At 36.5% G+C, this 20,056-nt stretch overlaps 1 protein-coding gene across 5 annotated transcripts in view; it reads right to left on the bottom strand.

Annotated features, from left to right (window-relative positions):
* Positions 1 to 7,416: 7,416 nt before the first annotated feature.
* YME1L1 (YME1 like 1 ATPase) overlaps positions 7,417 to 20,056 on the bottom strand; it is a 32,828-nt gene continuing 20,188 nt past the window's right edge. The window contains exons 12-20 of one of the 5 annotated variants that reach the window (XM_083377989.1): positions 19,422 to 19,484; positions 18,876 to 18,988; positions 18,244 to 18,399; positions 16,853 to 17,004; positions 15,719 to 15,845; positions 14,582 to 14,655; positions 10,631 to 10,717; positions 10,022 to 10,156; positions 7,417 to 7,661 (exon numbers count right to left, since the gene is read on the bottom strand). In XM_083377989.1, the coding sequence (XP_083234115.1) occupies positions 7,608 to 7,661; positions 10,022 to 10,156; positions 10,631 to 10,717; positions 14,582 to 14,655; positions 15,719 to 15,845; positions 16,853 to 17,004; positions 18,244 to 18,399; positions 18,876 to 18,988; positions 19,422 to 19,484 (961 nt within the window). In that variant the 3' untranslated portion in view covers positions 7,417 to 7,607. The other 4 variants (XM_083377991.1, XM_083377990.1, XR_014494250.1 and 1 more) reach the window with 4 other exon arrangements.

The raw sequence follows: 20,056 nt of genomic DNA, 5'->3' as shown, positions 1-20,056 counted from the left end.
TCACCCCCAAATATTTAACCCTTTTAACAATCTCAAATCCAGTTAATCCTTCTAAGAGAGCCTTTTGCGAAACTGTCATATTTCTAGCCAAAATTTTGGTTTTCTGTGTATTAACTTTAAATCCAGAAACCTTCCCATATTGTGTTATTATCTCCATCAGGTCCACAACAGAGTTCTCTGGCTGGGTCACTGTAACAACCAGATCATCTGCGAATGCTCTCAATCTATAGTCCTGATCTCCAATTTGTATCCCCTTAATTTTTTCTGAATTCCGAATTTTAACCAATAATATCTCTAATGTTAACACAAATAACAAGGGCGATAACGGACACCCTTGCCTTGTGCCCTTCTCAATATTACATGCTTCTGTCAAGCTGTTATTAACTATAATTCGGGCAGTTTGTTTTTGATATAATGCCCTAATCGGTTGTAAAAATTTTTCCCCAAAATCCATTTTATCTAAAACTTTCAACAAGAATTTCCAATTCAATTGATCAAAAGCTTTTTCAGCATCTAAAAAAATTAGCACCGCAGCGATCTGGTTGTTCCTTTCCAAAAACTCTAACACATCAACTATATGCCTCACATTACTTTTCATTTGCCTACCACTAATAAACCCCGTTTGATCCCCATGAATCACCTGTTGCAGAACCCTCATCAGTCTATTAGCCAAAACCTTAGCAAATATCTTGTAATCTGTATTTAAAAGCGATATCGGTCTATAGTTTTTAACTTGAGTAGCATCTTGGTCTTCCTTCGGAATCAAAGAAATAAAAGCTGTTCTCCAAGACGGTGGCACCTTTCCCCCCCTCTGGATTGTCTGGAACAGTTCCTTTAACGGTTTTATCATCTCTAATTGTAAATTTTTGTAATAGGCCGCAGTCAAGCCATCCGTACCTGGTGCTTTGTCCACCTTCAATTCCTTAATTGCTGTAAAAATTTCTTCTTCTGTAATCAGTTGATTAATCCCCTCTTTTTGTACTTGCGTAAGAACCGGGATGTTAGCATTCTCCAAATATATATCAATATCTTTTTCATTAATTTCCTCTTTAGCATATAATTTCGAATAAAAATCCACAAAAGCATCCTTAATAAGATTCTGTTGAAACACAACCCTTCCTTTATACTCAATCTTATCTATATTAGAAGCCCTTTGTTTTTTCCTCAATCTATAAGCTAACCATCTGCCTGGTTTATTAGCGTTGCAAAAAGTATTATGCCTAGCAAACCACAGATTGGTCGCCACTTGATCAGCCATTAATTTATCAAATTGTCCTCTTAGCAATCTAATAGCCTCCTTGGTCTTCACATCCTCTGGGTTCAAGATCAAAGCCTTTTCTTTTTCCTTTATTTCATTCTCCAGTTCTTTCCTTCTAGTTTCCACTGCACGTCTATGTTTATTATTCATATATATCAACACCCCTCTCATATAGGCCTTGCTAGCATCCCAAACCATATCCATAGAGGTACCCTTATACATGTTAATCTCAAAAAAATCCTTCATCCGCTGTTTGCATTCTTCCACATTTCTCTGATTTCTAAACAAATTCTCATTTACGCGCCACGAGCGCCTATCTCTTATCTCCTTATCAATCTCTAACCAAACTGGACTGTGATCAGAGATAGTTCTTGCACAAATCTTCACCTTTTTGGTCCTCAAAAAAAAATCATTAGTCAACAAAATAAAATCAATCCTCGAAAAAGATTGATGTCTATCAGAATAAAAAGTATAATCCTTCTCCTGCAAATGTCTCTCACGCCAAATATCTCGCAATTCCAGGTCATCCTTCATTTCAAAAAAAGATTTAGGCAATCTAGCATGACTTGGAGTGCGCTTGAAAACTCCAGCCTTGTCCAACTGTACATCCAAAACACCATTCCAGTCCCCCATAAAAATAAAAGATTTATAATCCAACTGGGTAAGCTTTGTGTGAAGTAAACTAAAAAAGTCATCTTGTTGTTGATTAGGTGCATATAATCTAACTAAAAGCGTCTTTTTACCTTCTTACAGCAGCTCAATCATAACATATCTTCCATGCTTGTCTGCTTCAATTAAGTCTGCTGTTAAGGCACTTTTAACATAAACAACCACTCCATTTTTCTTGTTTTCTGCAGAAGCAACAAATTGCGTACCCAACTTTGAGTTCGATAAGTACTTTTGATCCAAAACTCTAATATGCGTTTCTTGCAAACATATAACATCTGTCTTAAATTGTTTTAAATATTGAAAAACTTTCTTCCTCTTCTGTGGTGAATTTAGTCCATTAACGTTCCAGGTTAGGAATTTAGTTGCCATGCATATCCTCCCAAAGCTCTTGGACCACAGCTTTGATAGGACTATCTTCTTTAGGCCGTGCTCCTCCCACTGCTTGGCTATGAGTACGTTGTGAAGATTCTGAGGACTTTTGCTGGTCTTGTTCTTTTATTTTCTTTGCTCGTTTTAAAGCAGCACGCGTTACCCTTTGCTCTCTAGGATCATCCAAAGAAGTTATAACTTGATCTCCTCCAGCTCCATTTTCCTCTGTTTCATCCTCTTGATGTTCTCCTTCTCCAGATCCCTTTGCAGCTTCCAGAAGTGTTAATGGGGTTGCTTTTAAGACATTATTGTAGAAATCACGCGCTTGCTTCACAGTGATCAGCCGATACCTTTTACCTTCATGCATCACCATCAGCCCGTCTGGAATCTCCCATCTGAACCTTATATCTCGTTGCTTGAGCTCTTGCACAAGAAATGTAAAATCCTTCCTTCTCCTTAAAATCTTTGGAGGGATTTCTTTTAAAACCAAGACTTCTTGATCAGCAATCACAACTTTAGCATCATAGGCAGCTTGTATAACTTCATCTCTAATTTCTCTTTTTGCAAAGTATACCACCACATCTCTAGGCAACTTTCTCTGTCTGGCAATCCATGAATTCACACGGAACACTTTATCCATAGCTGCTCTTATTTCAGATGCTGGCTGGTTCAATACCACTTCAAAAGCCTCAGAAACCAGCTGCTTTAAATCCTCCTTAATATCCTCTTTTAAACCTCTGATTCTAACAGCAAACTACATCTGGTAATATTGAGCAAGGCTTAACTCCCTTTCCATTTTGTCTCTTAAATTTTCATTCTCCCGTACTTTTGCTTCTAATATTGCGTTCTTTTGGGTCAAATCATCCACTTTTTCATCTAAATCTTCCACACATTCCGCCACTTTATGCACTGAAGACAAAATGTCTACCTTCATCATGCTGAACTTCTGTTCCATCCTCTCTTCCATTCTCTCCTCCAGTTTCTCCAATTTCTCCTCCATCTGTGCAAATTTATCACCAATTGATTGATTAATTGATTCCAAAAGTACCTGGGCATGTTTATCCAGTGCATCTCGTAAGTCCTTCGGTGTCAGTACATCAGGAGTGTGCAACGCCTGTAATGATGATTGTTGCACCGGAGAAGATCCACCACTCCGAAGAGTTTTAGGGGGAGGTTTAGCCGCCATCTTTTACTTTTACTTTTCAATTGTGACGCACTTTCACTTAAAGTTTAAAAAGTCCATCAAGCTCGAGAGTATAATAAAATAATCCTCTTCACCTTTTCCTCTTGTACCGCTCTGCCTGCTCCTTTAATCCATAGTCCTTTCTTCAGGCAGGGGTGGTCGCAGACGCCTGGCTCTGCTCCAAGAAGTCCGGAGCAGAGACGCTGGCCAGCTGGGAGCAACCCAGGCTTCGGGGGAGTTCAATCCTTCAGCCGCCCAACCTGCACTAATTTCAGGCAGCTGGTGTTACTTAAGGAGGCATTAGCCCACTGCTCCACCAAGGCTCTCATTTTCCTAGACTTTCAAAAGAACAACAACTTGAGATGAACTGCTTAATAACATCAGAGGAAATCTCTTTAGCTATTAAACAGTTGAAAGTGGGCAAGGCCCCGGGAACAGATGGATTAACAGCAATTTATTATAAAATGTTGTTGGTTGAAATCATTGAATCTTTAAAGATGTTGTTTAATGAAATTCAGACTGGAGGAGCAGTTCCTCCATCTTGGAGGACAGCCTTTGTATCATTGATTCCAAAGGAGGATCAAGACCTTACTCAACCTAAAAATTATAGACCTATATCGCTTTTGAATACAGATTATAAGATCTTTGCCAAAGTATTGGCTAATAGATTAATGCAAGTTTTAAAGCAAATGATTCATAGTGATCAATCGGGATTTATATCTGGAAGGTATATGAAATATAATGTAAGACAAATTGTAAATTTGCTTGAATATTTGGATAAGAACAACCAAGTCCCTGCAGCATTGATATTTTTAGATGCAGAAAAAGCTTTTGATCAATTGAATTGGCAATTTTTATTTAAGAGTTGTTGAGGAAATGAATTTTGGAGAAAAATTCTTACATTCTATTAAAGCTATATATCAACAACAAACTGCACAAAATATAATTAATGGGGGGTTAACAGAGATGTTTAAAATTGAAAAAGGTACAAGACAGGGATGCCCCCTATCACCATTGTTGTTTGTATTAACGTTAGAGATTTTATTAATTAAAATTCAAGAGTCCTCTATGATAAAGGGAATTAAAATAAAACAGAATGATTATAGATTGAGAGCTTTTGCTGATGACTTGGTTGTGTCATTATCTCAACCGATACAATCGGTTATAGATTTGATGGAAATTATAACTCAGTATGGTAAGGTTTCAGGGTTTAAGGTAAATAGTAATAAGACTAAGATATTGTCTAAGAATATGTCTATGAGTGAAAGGGAAATGTTAATTAAATTAACAGGTTTTGAAATAGTAAAAAAGGTTAAGTATTTGAGAGTGTATATTGCAGCTTCAAATGCAAAATTATATAAGAATAACTATGAAACACTATGGTTGAAGATACAAAAGGATTTAAATAATTGGAAAAAATTACAATTATCTCTATTGGGAAGAATCGCAGCTGTTAAAATGGAGATTCTGACGAAGTTTCTTTTTTTGTTTCAAATGATACCTATATTGAAAAAGGATGCCAACCTTGATGAATGGCAGAAGGGTATTAATAAATTTATCTGGGCGGGGAAAAAACCAAGAGTTAAATTTAAGATTCTGCAAGATGCTAGGGAAAGAGGGGGACTCAAGGCACCTAACTTGAAATTGTATTATGATGCGGTGGTCTTGACATGGGTTAGCGATTGGCTTAACTTAACTAATAAAAGAATACTTCACCTTGAGGGTTGGGATTTGGTATATGGATGGCATGCATATTTGCTTTATGATAAAAAGGTGGACAGGGCTTTTAAATCTCATATTCTTAGGAGTGCCTTGCTGCGTGTCTGGAAAAAGTATTATTATAAGTTAAATTATAAAATACCAATTTGGGGAATTCCCGGACACGCGATAGAAGTTGTATCTATGGGAGTGAGTTTGGATATGTTTTCCTATAAGGAATTACTTAGATTGGAAGGGAATAATTGGCAACTTAAATCATTAGATGAGTTAAAACAAGAAAACATAAGTTACTCTTGGTTCCAATACACCCAACTGAAAGCTAGGTGGAAGCTGGATCAGAAGGTTGGCATCACAATTACAGATAAAAACTTAGTAAAACAAATTAGAGATTTAAATCGTGCGCATATAAAGAGGATATATAATGTTTTAATTGAATTGGACTCGGAAACGGAATTAGTTAAAGATTGTATGATAAAGTGGGCACAAAACATACAGGAACCAATTCCGTTGGATACTTGGGAGGTAATCTGGGTCAGAAATGTTAAATTTACTCAGGCTCAAAATTTAAGAGAAAATTTTTATGTTTTATAGATGGCATTTGGATCCCAAAAAGTTGTCTAACACGTATCCTAACCTACAGTCTAAATTCTGGAGATGTGGTAGTTTAGATGCTACTTATTTTCATATGTGGTGGACTTGTAGAAATATAAAAGCTTTTTGGATTAAAATTTGGTGGAACATTCAAAAGATTTTTAAGAGAAAGATAAACTTTTCTCCACAATTGTTTTTATTGGGTATTGTTGTAGATTGTGATACTAAAGAAATCAATTTGATGTAGAACTTGATAACAGCAGCACGGTTACTGGTGGGACAATATTGGAAGAAGGATAGTTTGTCTACTATAGAAAAATGGGTACTTAAGGTATCGAATCTTGCAGAAATGTCTAAGATTTCTGCTTATTTGAAGGATCACTCACAAGAAAGATATATTTCAGTTTGGAGGAGATGGATAGATTATATTCAGAATAAATATGGGACTAAAAAGTTCCATTTAGCTTATGAGTAGATTTTAGATTGTTATTAACTTTAGTATTAGTATTGATTATATTTTTGTTTAAGTTATTATTATGTTTTTAATAATTTGAATGTATCTATGTTAAAGGGGAGTTAAAGCACATTATGAATTTGGTTAATTTAATTTTATAATGGATAATCTTAGTTATTATATCTATAACCCTGTATTCAGCTCTGGGAAGTGGGGGGGAAAGTTTGGGGTAGTTTGGGGTAGTTTGGGTAGTTTGGGGTGGGTGGGTTTTGGGGATATGTATTGTAATTTTTTTTGTAAAACTCTTTAATTAAAAAAAAGATAAACGTGAATCACTATATAAGTTGGAACAAATGTTTTGTATGGCTTAAAAGAAGGCTCAATTTAGGAGACGAGTGATGAGATCGCCCACTCAATTGATTTGTGTAATTTATTAGGCCTACAAGGTAGATAAGATATGACCAATGGTAGTTTTGTTTTGTTTTTTGTTTTTTTGTTTTTCTAATGATAAGGATATTCTACGTATTGGAAAGTTTAGCTGGGATGATATATTTTTTGTTAATAGAAGAGTAGATATAACTCTTGGTCTGTTTTGTTTTTCATGATTTGTACTATGTGATTATATGGTTTGTGTCTTTAAACCCCTTGTCCCTCTCCCTATGTATTATTCTGTTGTCAATTTTACTGTAAATAATTAATAAAGATTATTTTAAAAAAATAGTGTGTAGAGCAGGGCTTTTCAACCAGTGGTACGGGTACCACCTGTGATACATTGGCACCTAGCAGGTGGTACGCGACCATCCTAGAAAAGTGGTAGCGGGGGAGGGGAATGAGCTGAACCAGTGGCAGCACCACACAAACCTGAGCGAGATGGCTGGAGCTGCAGGGCTGCCAGGGCTGAGCGGAAGCCCCAGGATCAGCGCCAGGCTCCAGCTGGAGCTCGGCGCTAATCCTGGCGCTTCTGCTGAGCCCAGAAGAAGTGCCGATCAGCTGGAATGTTGCAGCATGTCCAGGGTCTTGTGATTTACATTCAGTTGCTTGGCAGCTGATTCATATTCATGACAGACAGTGTCCCAGGGTCATGTGAAGTGGCCAAAACCTGCTGCAACCACCCAGCAGAGGGGGGGGAATAAAAACCAAACACCCCCCTCCCGCTGCCAATCCTCAACAGAAATGCCCACAACAATGAAAACCTTGGACAGGAGGAAGAGCGCCGCCAAGCAGGCAGGCAGGTGTCTTGCTCGGCTGTGGCTTGGGAGGCACTTTTTTCAGTGCCATTGTAACTTCGAACAGTTACCAAACGAACAATTGTAAGTTAAAGACTACCTGTACTTCATCACTTTTTTCCTTTTTTTTTTGGGTCGTCAAGTTTTTGACACCTTGCTAGGCGACTGGTGGTACTCGGATGTTGCCATATCCTAAAAGTGGTACAATGGGTGAAAAGGTTGAAAAGCCCTGATGTAGAGAACAGCGTATGCAACAAATCTGAAGCAAAATATTCTATCCAATTTTAATTCTTTGCTTTCGCAGGAACATACATATGAAACTTGCTAGCAAGTTATTCTTGCCATCTCAAAACTTAACAAGGCTTCATGAAAGAGAAAATGCACTAGAAGTTACAGGATTCCATAGAATCTAAATACTGACAAGGTGAAATGTATTTAACAATTCAATCTTAAATTGTAAAGTCTCCATATTTATGTTTTGACCAGGTAAAGTAGCAGCAAAAAGTAGCAGAAATTCTCACAAAAAAAGGTTTATGGAAATTCAAGCTATTAAAAAATTACACATTTTGCTTAACTCTCAAATTTATTTACAGATTTAAAATATGTTTTATACACCTCAATTTACATATGAGGGCAACCAGAGTAAAAGCAGTTTTACAATAGGAGGAAAAGTTTAAAAAGCACTTTGCATAATTAAAATATATGATTTCCCAAATGTGCTAAACATGCTGCATTTGCACATCTTTTACAGTTTATTGCTAAAAAAGTATATATTTGTAATGGAACAGCATAGCAGTTTGGAATTCCAATAATGAAATGAACTTGAGGTTCTTCCAAGTTTACTATGTGGAAAAAGCAGAAAAGAGTTCCATTGAAATATTGGGATTGCTGAAAGAAAATGAATTATCTACAAATTCAAATGAAATTGGACTATCAACAACACACCAAAATGCCTTATAAACCAAAATTTGAAATCCAGTTCTTTGCTAAACTGGTTTTATTTTCTCACTGATAGAATATTTCCTTTTTAAATAATTATACTGTAGGACTTAAAATTATGGAAAGCCATCCATTAAATACTTAACAGTGTAATCATTATTAGCTATTCTCAATTGCTATAGTCAATGAAAGCCTAATCTCAATTTTTAGAACATGTCTTAATCGTCACTTAATATCTGAATGGCATGTGCTTATAAAATAGATAGATTTAAAATTTTGAAATCAAAAATTGTACTTTATTTTTAAAAGGGCCAGCCAAGTACACAATGAGACTCAAATTGCCATTAACTATCCTCCATTTAAAAAGTTTAACAGGAGCACTAAAATCACACCTCCATAAAATTGAATACATTTCCCCAATACTACCTCAGGAGACAATGCAATTTTTCCAGTTGTAACAAATATTACTGTCCAGTGAACCCACTCAGTCACTCACTCTTAAGTTGTCTCCCAAATAGATGAACACTATTATTTTTGTGTCCATTAATGTTCAAACTCTTTGTCTCACTTATGAAGGTCAACTAGAAGATAGGGCACTCTTACTATAGTGCCTGCCTTTATGAATGAAGACTTTATAAAACTTTGGTTTAAAAACAGAAGGGTTATTTTCCTATAACTGTGTGGTATGCAATTTCAAATGCCCCAGCTCGCAGAGTAACATTAGTAGCTATCAACTCCTTTTCTATCCATTCGAACAAGCCAGCAGTGAAAGTATATCAATTCACTCTTTTGTTTCGGTATTCAGTGTTTCTAAACCAGACAAACCACTGACATTACTTTTATAACCTTGCTTCTAAGAAAAGACAAAATTAAATATAGATAGTCCTTGCTTACTGACTGCCTTGTTTAACAACTTGAAGTTACAGTAGCTGGAAAAAAAATATCTTTGCAACCAAACCTCACATTTACAACTCTTGCAGTATCCCATGATCATGTGACCACCATTTGTAAGCTTCACAACGGGCTTCTAACCAGAATAATTAATGGAGAACATGGAAGTGAAATTGCAGTACACAATCACACAATGTGTCACTTAATAAAAGCAGTTAATGTTAGGCCAAAGAATCAGGATCATTCATAAAGTTGTAGCATAGAAGATTTAGTCAAACCTATACACAAGAATCTGATCAACTAATGATCAGCACTAAATCAGTGCTAGATAAGGATCAACAGAATTCAAGAGGGGCTGGACTTGGATCTCTTGTGGTAATGCAAGGACTTTAAACTGATGACACATTTAACTCCCCCTCCCAGCTCTGCCTTTTTGTTTCCTACATTGGTTTGCAACAAAAAATGGAAGTGACATCATAAATCTGGCATAGTCGTGTGATTTTTCACTAAGTGACTGTGTCACTTAGCAAAAGAGTTGATGGTCTCAACTGTAATCAGTAAGCGAGGACTACTTGTAAGGGGAACAAAAGCTCACAAGACAAGTTGTTTATATTTAAGAAATATGATTATTAGCACACATACATCCAGCAGGAAAGAAAGTTACACCAATATAAAGTGGCTAGTACTTTGACTGATACAGCTTGACAAGGAAGTTATCTCACTTCAAGTTTTTTGCCTTCTAAAACGATCTGAATTTCTTTGGCATCCAAGGTCTCGTAGGTTAATAACGCTTCTGCTAAAATCTTGTGTTCTCTTGCATGGGCCTTCAAGATACTCTTTGCCCGTTCATATGAGTCCTAATACAAAAAGGTAAGTTAAGAAAGATAGCAACAACAAACTGGAAATGAAAAAAAAGCTAAGATTAAACATTAACATGTTTTATAGTTAATCTAAAAACATTTGTAGCTTATTCAAATACACTTCATACAAATACATCAGGTCCTTTTGAAGTGTATTTCAACAAAACCAAGAAATACAAGGAATAGAATAAAAAGTATAAACATCCATAAAAATAATTTTAAAAACTAGCAGAGAAACAAACAAGCTCAATTATTATGTTGTTTTTGAACTTACATAAACAGAATCTCAACTTTACTGATATAATTTATAAATTAATTTATAGGCAATAAATTAAACAAGAAGTAGCCACATAACATACTGTTTTAGATTCTTAGCTCTAATTAATTTTTATAGTAAGTCATCCTAATACATTCCAGGAAATTAAGACTCTAGAAGGCATTCATTTTTTGAATCAGAAATAAAAATTTTACCTTTAAAAGAGCTCTTATTTCTTGTTCAATTACAGACTGGGTTTCTGGGCTGAAATTTGTTGCCTCTCTATAGGTCATGACACCAAGCTTATGGAAAAGGAAGAGATTGGAGAGAGAAAAGGAAATGCTTATTTATTTAGCATTTTCAAAAAAAGTCAAATGCAGCATAATTGTTAGATAATTTGATCACCGAGCATCTTGTAAGAAGTATAATTTTATCACCATGAGTTCTGAAGAATCTGATTGCTGGATCTTGTTCAAATCTGAAAGCAACTTATCATTTCAAAACTGATTAATTTGAACAAAAAAACCACCACCAATACTGCAGTTCTATATTTGTGTCAGAGTGTATCTGTGAGATTTTTCTCTTTTGTGTGACAAGAATTGCACAGTGGATGTATTTGATTAACAACAGATCCCATCTGCTCCCATCCTGTTCCTCCCTGTCTTTTAATTAGAGTGTAGTGTTTGGATTTTGTATTAACTAATTTGTATTTTTTAGTTTATATAGTTTTTATCTTTTATGATTGTAAGCCGTCCAGAATTATCTTGCAGTAAGATAAGTAGTAATTGAATCAGGTAACATACACCACTCTAACTTTCTATCTTCAATTACAATTAGCAAGGAAAGCTGCCTATGGCTTGGTGTTACCAAGGCTGATAATCTGGGCTACACATTCTCTATCCAATTAAAACCTTAAGCTTTATGTGATACCCAGGTTGATAAATTTAGCAAACAGCTCTGTAAGGCTAGCTCCTTAACAACTCTATCTTAGAAAAGAGCATCAGATGATTTAATATACTGCTTTTATAAGTTGTTGAACCTATATTTTTTCACTGTCCAGTTAAATTGCTAAAAGCATTTGCTATTTATTTTCTATTGATAAATAAGTTCGACAGATTAAATACATCAATATTCAAACCAAATTAACAAGGGCCTGTATGTATGTATATAGAAATTAAAATTACTGGATGCTTCCATCTATCAAAACTGCATCTGCTCTAAGTTGCTTTAAATCTGTCGATCTGAGTCTTGCATGGCTCTTTATGTACCACTAAACCTTGAAGTCCTTCTATTATGCTTAAATCTCCACAAATGTTCCTGTTTCTCTAGCATCTTCTTCTTTCACATTTAGTGACTCCTGACTTTGAAACTTGTTGAAATAACTTTCTACCATTTTCCTATGGTATTTAAAAACAATCTCATGTATCTAAGCTCAACATCTATATGAAGCCGCTGGGTGAGATCATTCGTGGTTTTGGGGTGGGGTATCATCAGTACGCTGATGATACCCAACTTTTTCTTTCCACCCCGAACCAACCCAGCGATGCCCTCGCTGTGATGTCCCGTTGCCTGGAGGTGGTCCAGGTCTGGATGGGGAGAAACAGGCTTCGTCTCAATCCTGCCAAGACTGAGTGGCTGTGCATATCGGCATCTCGGGTTAACCAGACCATTCCACCTTTAACGATGGGGGGTGAGTTGTTACCCCCCGTTAATAGGGCTCGCAACTTGGGCGTCCTCCTTGACTCCCGGCTCAACTTTGAAGATCATATAGGAGCCGTGACCAGGGGGGCTTTTGCCCAGGTTCGCCTGGTGCGCCAGTTGTGACCCTATCTGGACCGAGATGCCCTACGCATAGTCACTCATGCGCTCGTGAACTCCTGTTTAGACTACTGCAACGCTCTCTACATGGGGCTGCCCTTGAGGACCACTCGGAGGCTTCACTGGTGCAGAATGCGGCTGCGTGAGTTGTGATGGGGGTTTCCCGATACTCCCATGTAACGCCTCTACTCCGTGAGCTGCATTGGCTCCTGGTTGCCCTCCGGGTGAGATTCAAGGTGCTGGTGATGACCTATAAAGCCCTAAATGGCGAGGGTCCGGGATATCTGAGGGAACACCTGCTGCCGGCATCAAGCTCCCTTTGTCCAGTGCACTCCCACAGGGAGGGTCTTCTCAGGGTGCCGCCGGTAAAAGATTGCCAGTGGATAACACCTGGGGGAGGGCCTTCTCAGTGAGTGCGCCTGCCCTTTGGAACCAGCTGCCAGTGGAGCTTAGGACTGCCCCCGACCTCCGTTCATTCCGCCGGGACCTGAAGTCCTGGCTCTTCGAGCTCTCTGGCCCAGGCTGAGAATTTTAATTTTAATTTTAACTGGGGTTTTTATTTATTCAGGGATTGATATAATTTTTTAAATTATTTTTAACTTTTGTATTTTTCGTTTTAATCACCCTGTAAACTGCCCTGAGTCCTTCGGGAAAGGGCGGTATATAAATATAATATAATAAAATAAATAAATAATAAATAAATAAGCTACACTATATTTACTCCATCAGAAGACTTTTTTTGTACATACAGTTCAGACCCTTCACTTTCATAAATTTTGTTATGCTGCAGCCTGATTCTACAGTTGTTGAAATTTGTTTTTTTCTCATTAATCTACACTTAGTACCCCATAATGATAAAGCGAAAACAGAATTTTAGACATGTCCATAAATTTATTAAAAAGAAACAAACACTGAAATATCACATTGGCATAAGTATTCAGATACTCTGCAATAACACTTTAGCTCCAGGGCTCCCCATTTCTCTTGATCAATGCTAACATGTTTCTATACCTTGATTGGAGTCTATCTGTAGTAAATTAAATTGATTGGACATGATTTGGAAAGGCACAAACTTCTCTATAGAAGGCCTCACACCTGACAATGCATACTGTAGCAGAGCAAAAGCCATGAGGTCAAAGAAACTGCCTGAAGAGCTCAGAAACAGGATTGTTACAAGGCACAGATCTGGGGAAAGCTACAATAAAATTTCTGCTGCACTAAAGGTTCCTAAAAGCACAACGGCCTCCATAATTAAAACAGGACTCTTCTAAGAACTGGTTGCCCAGTCAAACTAAGCAATTGGGGGAGAGGGGCCTTAGTAAGAGAGATGACCAAGAACCTGCTAGTCACTCTGACTGAGCTCCAGAGATCCTGTGCGGAGATGGGACAGAGTTTCAGAAGGACAACCATCACTATGGCCCTCCACCAATCTGGGCTTTATGGCAGAGTGGCTAGACAGAAGCCTCTCCTCAGTGCAAAACACATGAAAGCCTGCTTGGAGTTTGCAACAAAGCACCCAAAGGTCTCTCAAACTGTGAGGAACGAGATTCTCTGGTCTGATGAAACCAAGATTGAACTGTTTGGCCTCAATTCTAAACATTATGTCTGGAGGAAATCAGGCACCGCTCATCACCTGCTCAATATCATCCCAACAGTGAAGCATAGTGGTGGCATCATGCTGTGGGGGTTTTTCAGCAGCAGAAACTGGCAGACTGGTCAGAGTGAGGGAAAGCTGAATGGAGCAAAGTACAAGGATATCCTCAATGAAAACCTGTTCCACAGCACTCAGGACCTCAGACTTTCCAACATGACGACAATCCTAAGCACACAGCCAAGACGACAAAGGAGTGGCTTAGGGAATGTCCTACAATGATCAAGCCAGAGCCCTGATTTGAACCCTATTGAACATCTCTGGAGGGACCTGAAAACGGCTGTCCACTGATGGTCTCCATCCAACCTGACTGAGCTTGAGAGGATTTGCAAGGAAGAATGGCGGAAAATTCCCCAATCCAGATATACAAAGCTTGTTGTGTCATACCTAGAAAGACTCAAGGCTGTAATTGCTGCCAAAGGTGCTTCAACAAAGTATTGAGTGAAGGGTTTGAATACTTATGCCAACGTAAAATTTCAGTTTTTTCTTTTTAATAAATTTAGACATTTCTAAAATTCTGTTTCCACTGAGTGTAATTAATGGGAAAAAATAATTTTCAACAACTGTAGAATCAGGCTACAGTGTAACAAAACTGACAAAAGTGAAGGGAGTCTGAATGCACTGTATATCTGCACATCTACAACATAAAAATATTTCATTGTAAATTTATTATAAAGAAGAGTAAATGAAATTGTACCCTGTCACTCATTCCAAATCTGGTCACCATGAGTTGTGCTATCTTGGTAGCATTCTCAAAGTCATTAGAAGAACCTAGGTAATTATAAAAAGTATAAAGTTAATTCATAAAAGCTAAAATCTTCACATATGAATTATGTGAAGTTATTGTTTTGACTAGAAATGGACAAAGCATTTGAGTAGTCTGTACTTTAGCTAAAATCTCTGTTATAAGTGCCTGAGTTGAATTAAATATGGGTCGTACAACTAAATGCAGTTGTTCCAGGGACAAATGTTCAGAAAGAATGCATGAAAAGATAAGGATGCAGGAGTGGGGCCATGAAGAAGGGAGGTGAAATACTGGGAAGATTGGAGAAGGAGTAAATATACTATTGTGCTGGGCTAGGACACTGACAGTGATTACTGAAGGAGGCAAGAAGGAAGACAGCTGTTGGGATAGACCAAACTCAGACACTGGTAACAGCTAAGAGAAGGAAGGGAAGGCATTAGGAAAATCACTGGAACAGTGATACATGCCACACCAGAAGTTGCTGAGAGAAAAGCAGGAGTGATGCATACCAGCCTTGCCTAGTCACTCTGTCTGTTGCCTCTAAAACTAAAGTGATCTGGGTTCTTGTTTGATAAAACTGTAACTGACCCCCCAAAAAAAAACTCTGTACAGGTTTACCACCGCAGTTAAGATCCAATTTTCCATTGCTAAGTGAGACACTTATTAAGTGAGATTTGCTCCATTTTATAATCTTTCTTGCCACAATTGTTAAGTGAATAAATAAATGTAGCTGTTAAGTTAGTAACATGGTGGTTAAGTGAATCTGGCTTTCCCATTGACTTTGCTTGTCAGAAGGTTGCAAAAGGTGATCACATGACCCCAGGACACTGCAACCGTCATAAGTACGAGCCAGCTGCCAAGCAGACAAATTTTAATACATTAAAATAGGGATGATGTGACAGTCTTAAGTGTGAAAAATGGTCATGAGTCATTTTTCTCAGTGCTGTTGTAACTTTGAACAGTCACTAAACAAACAGTTGTAAGTTGAAGACTAACTTTATAATCTCAGAGAAAGAATTGTATGATCCAAGTTTGAAACAAAATACAAAATACATCTCCATTTTGTGGAGATCTCTCATTCTGACTAACCTGTTGTGATGTGATCACTGCCAAATATGAGTTCTTCTGCTACTCTTCCCCCCATACTGACATCCATCTGGGCAAGCAGCTGAGATCTAGTTTCATTCCATCTGTCACTTTCTGGCAATAAGGAAACCTTTAATACAAAATTACACATTAAGTTGGACAAAACCAATAAATCAGGTTTAATTGGTGCTAGATGATTTGTTCTGCTTGTTAAAGTGATAAAGTTTAAGGATTCTAAGTGCCTTGACATTTTTGAGTCCTCTGTGGGCTTTTCTTGTTTGTAAAATCTGCTGTTTTCTCACAGTATATTTTGCAAATAAGAAATCCACGAAGGGGTCCAAGACATTTGCACTGTCAAGGTATATCAAATGGTTTGTGAGGAAGCTTTGTCACACAAAATCAAATGAGATGAACAACTGCTAAAATTCTTACTTATTGCCTTACATCACCATTACCTAAGAATCAAATCCAGCACATTTGATAGTGGGACTGGCAGATAGTATGTTTACACAGATTCATACTACTGAAAAGGAATTAGAAAATACTGTAACTTTGAAGAAATGTACAAAACATTTCAGTTTTCAAAATAATGTAGTTAAATAGATAAACCCAGTAAGAAATAATTCTTTATAATACAACTGTTTATTGTTATTAATAACTTTCAGCAAGTTGACTTTGTTAATACTATCATCATTGCAACCTTGCAATCTAATAGTCCTACAGTTATATAAAATTGTGCTACGGTAATTCATGTGCAACAATCTTGAAACAATCAAAACTAATGAAATGCTCTCCTTGAATCTTACCAATAAAAACCACTATGATCAGTTAACACATTTAGCTTTAGGTCATAACTGCTTTAGATAATGTGATTTAATGCCCAAGCAACCCAGTTCTTTTAAGGAATATTATATGGGGAAAAAATTATCTTTGTAGTCTTTGGCATCATTGTAGTATGAAGAAACTTCTTAAGAACAGATAGTTGTAAAATTGTTAAATTCTAAGGCTACACAACTAGATCAGATTCAAAGGAGGAAAAATGTTACATACTTCACGAATCCTTTCAAATCTAAAGCCCTGCACAGCCCTATTAAAATCAGTAAGGTAGGCAGTGTTTTTTATTATTCAAAATCTTACATGTCCAAGTGTTGGTCCTCGTGGCATAATTGTGGCTTTATTGATTGGCATTGCATCTTTGGTATAATATGCAATAATGGCATGCCCAGATTCATGATATGCTGTGATTGTTTTATTTTTATCACCAATTTCTACACTTCTACGCTCAGGACCTGAAATTAAAATAAACCAAGAGCTTTAACAAACTATCAATTACAGTATATACTGTAGATAAAAACTGAACAGTATCTCCCTTTCAGGATTTTAGTGACTCACTTGTGTTGTCTTCATTCCCTTTCCTCTTGCCACCTGCCAGCCAGCTAACAATGAATATCCTTAGCCTGCTTTTTTTCACTCCCCTCTATCGTTTCATTTTCCCTAAGGTAGTCTACATTTCTGTAAATCTCAGATCTATAAATCATGTATAAAAGCTTCCATTTTGTTTTTGATTGATACTGATGATCAGAACTCAAAGACTGTTCACTCTGGATTTGCTGGACATTTATTACATTTGAGAGGCTTCATAATTGCATTTCAGGCTGGGTTCATTTATGGACTGCAGGTATAGTATGAAGCGAAGGTAGCAATGGATAGAGAAAAACATGGCAGCCTTTTTATTATAGACGGGAGAGAGGGGGGGGGAAGAGAGAAAAGAAGTGTGAAGTGCGCTCAGGCTGCTTGACTTTTGTCCTTCTCAGCCAAAACATTGCCCATTTCTAGGGGGGAAACTCTTTTCAGGTTTCTGCTAAACCACAGCTGATTCTGAATCAACCCTGGCTAGCAGCTCACCAAGCCTCATGGCAGCCCAGCTGCCTTTCAAGGCCAATGCGAACTCCACATCTTCACATCAGCAAAAGAGCACCCATGGCAGGCCACAAAATCTGTATGCCCGACAGGCACAGCATAGAAAAGTCTTAAACCCAGGGCCTAAACCAAGCCCCTTATATTCCAGCACCTCACTCCCTAAATAGTGTTATTTAATTAAATAGTCTATTTAATTAAACTTATTTCTGAAGTTTATTATATAAATATTATATTGTAACAGCAGTGTGAAAATAACCCAAATAAAGCTTTCTTTTAACTCATTAATGGAATTCAACATACGTAAAAATCTCATGTCTCTATAAAAATATATCTCGTACAGAGATTCTGTAAATTTTGATAACATGATCATATGCAATGAATCAAATTTGGGTGGCAATTTACATCATTTCCATAAGATCTTTGATGTGATAATGTTCTCACACGTGACCTAAATTAGCACAATTATTTAACAGACACGTAGGCATATCTATTTTCCTGATTAGTCTGTTAAAATAAGGATTATTGTTTTATATTTTATATTAAAAATAAATTACTGTTATGACAATCAATATATATAAAAATAAGTTATTTTAAAATATAATACCTACCCATGACAATTTTGTCCTTTGCAAATTCTAGCTCCTTCATGGTAACCATATCCTTTTCATCAATTGCTGCTTTTAATGCAGCTTGATTCACAAGATTTTCCAATTCAGCTCCAGAAAATCCTACTGTACCTCTTGCAATGATTTCTGGATTAATGGCTGTGCAAACAGACACATTTTTGCATTTGTCAATCCAAATTGATGTTAATATTCAGGCAAGTCAGCAGACACAATAAACTTAAAGATGCAGAGTTTTGCATTAAATAGACTTTTTATGATAATCCAGCTTTAAGAATTTACCATTTTTAGAATCATAATGTTTGAATAAGAACTGTGACATGAGAAACAAATAGAATTGTTGAAATGATTGAACCAATTTCCTTACCTTTTCCTAAACATATAAGACAGTTCTTAGGTGCAACAAGCAGTGTATCAGTTTTTAATTCAGTTTTCACTTAATAAACTTTAGTTGTAAGTATAAATACACACCTCTAGCCTATAAATGAGCATGTTCTATTGAGCACATTATTCATATTAATGGGAAGAACTTCAACCTCAATCAGCATATACATGCATTTCTTATGCAGCCAGCCTGCTAACAATTCTCTGTTTTTATTTCAAAATGCAGCACTTACATTTATCATATTTTATTTTATTAAGATACCATTTCAAAATTTCTGTTCGTCCCTTGACATCTGGCCTGGGGACTGTAACTTGCATGTCAAAGCGGCCAGGGCGTAACAAAGCACTAAATAGGGAAGGAAAAAGATATTGTGAATGATAATCTTGGTTATTTTTTATATTTATATTAAAATATTTTAAAAGGCAATTTAACAAGAAAAGTTGTTAATACACATCTGATTTCCACTAAAGTCAGTTTGCACAATTAAATGTTTTCCACAGAAAATCTCTCAATAATTGTAAGCACAAGAAACTCTTAGAAACTACTTAAGGCCAACATTACACAGCTATATTTCAAATGTACTAACTGCATTTACAATGGTTGTTCCAACAAAATATAGCTATTCTCTTAATTACGTAATTATGAAGACAAGGAATATTGGCAGGATTATTAATTATGCATCCTTATTACTGTCCTAAACTACCAAAGTCATATTTGTACAAAATCAAATCACGCAGAATTATATTTTACACTTATATGCACATGCACACAGACATACTTATCTAATGCTTCAGGGAAGTTTGTTGCACCAATGATAATGATTCCTTCATTCGATTTAAAGCTTCAAAAAGACAAAAAAATGTAATTAAAATACTTAGTGATTTTTCCCTAGCTATTTAGAACTAGCAAGTCATATTGAGTTCAGCAGATTTCCAAAGAATGCTTCTTTTATTTTATGGATTTTTTCTCCAGTTGAAGCTAACATTTCCTTGAGCATGTGACTTTGCACATCAGACAATAACTGACTTTAGTCATATTCAGTGGATGCAACAGCAGTAATACCAGCAGGATTTTAACAAAAGCATAGTTTAACTTTTAAACTGAAAGAAATAGGGGGCAAACTTCAAAATTAGTTTTTGAAATGGTTATAGAAATATATTTTCAGAACTTGTATGAATATAGGCATTGTTTAATAAGCAAATTTCTCAACTATCAGACAACTGCTTTTCTTATATAAGGTTCAAAATACTTAAGCTGAATCATTTTTGAAGAATGCACTACCCTATTTTTCACCTACATGTGATTTTAATACTATTCCCCCACTTGAATATCTGCACTGTCTTTAACTCTGAAAAGGATTTTGCACTGACTCCAAATCCCCAATATCTAGATCAGGCATGTCAAACTCCCAGC

Source organism: Vipera ursinii (assembly GCF_947247035.1).
Source record: "Vipera ursinii genome assembly, chromosome: Z".
Lineage (NCBI taxonomy): Eukaryota > Metazoa > Chordata > Lepidosauria > Squamata > Viperidae > Vipera > Vipera ursinii.
The sequence above is the reverse complement of the archived record's forward strand: the minus strand, read 5'-3'. Positions and strand labels throughout refer to the sequence as shown.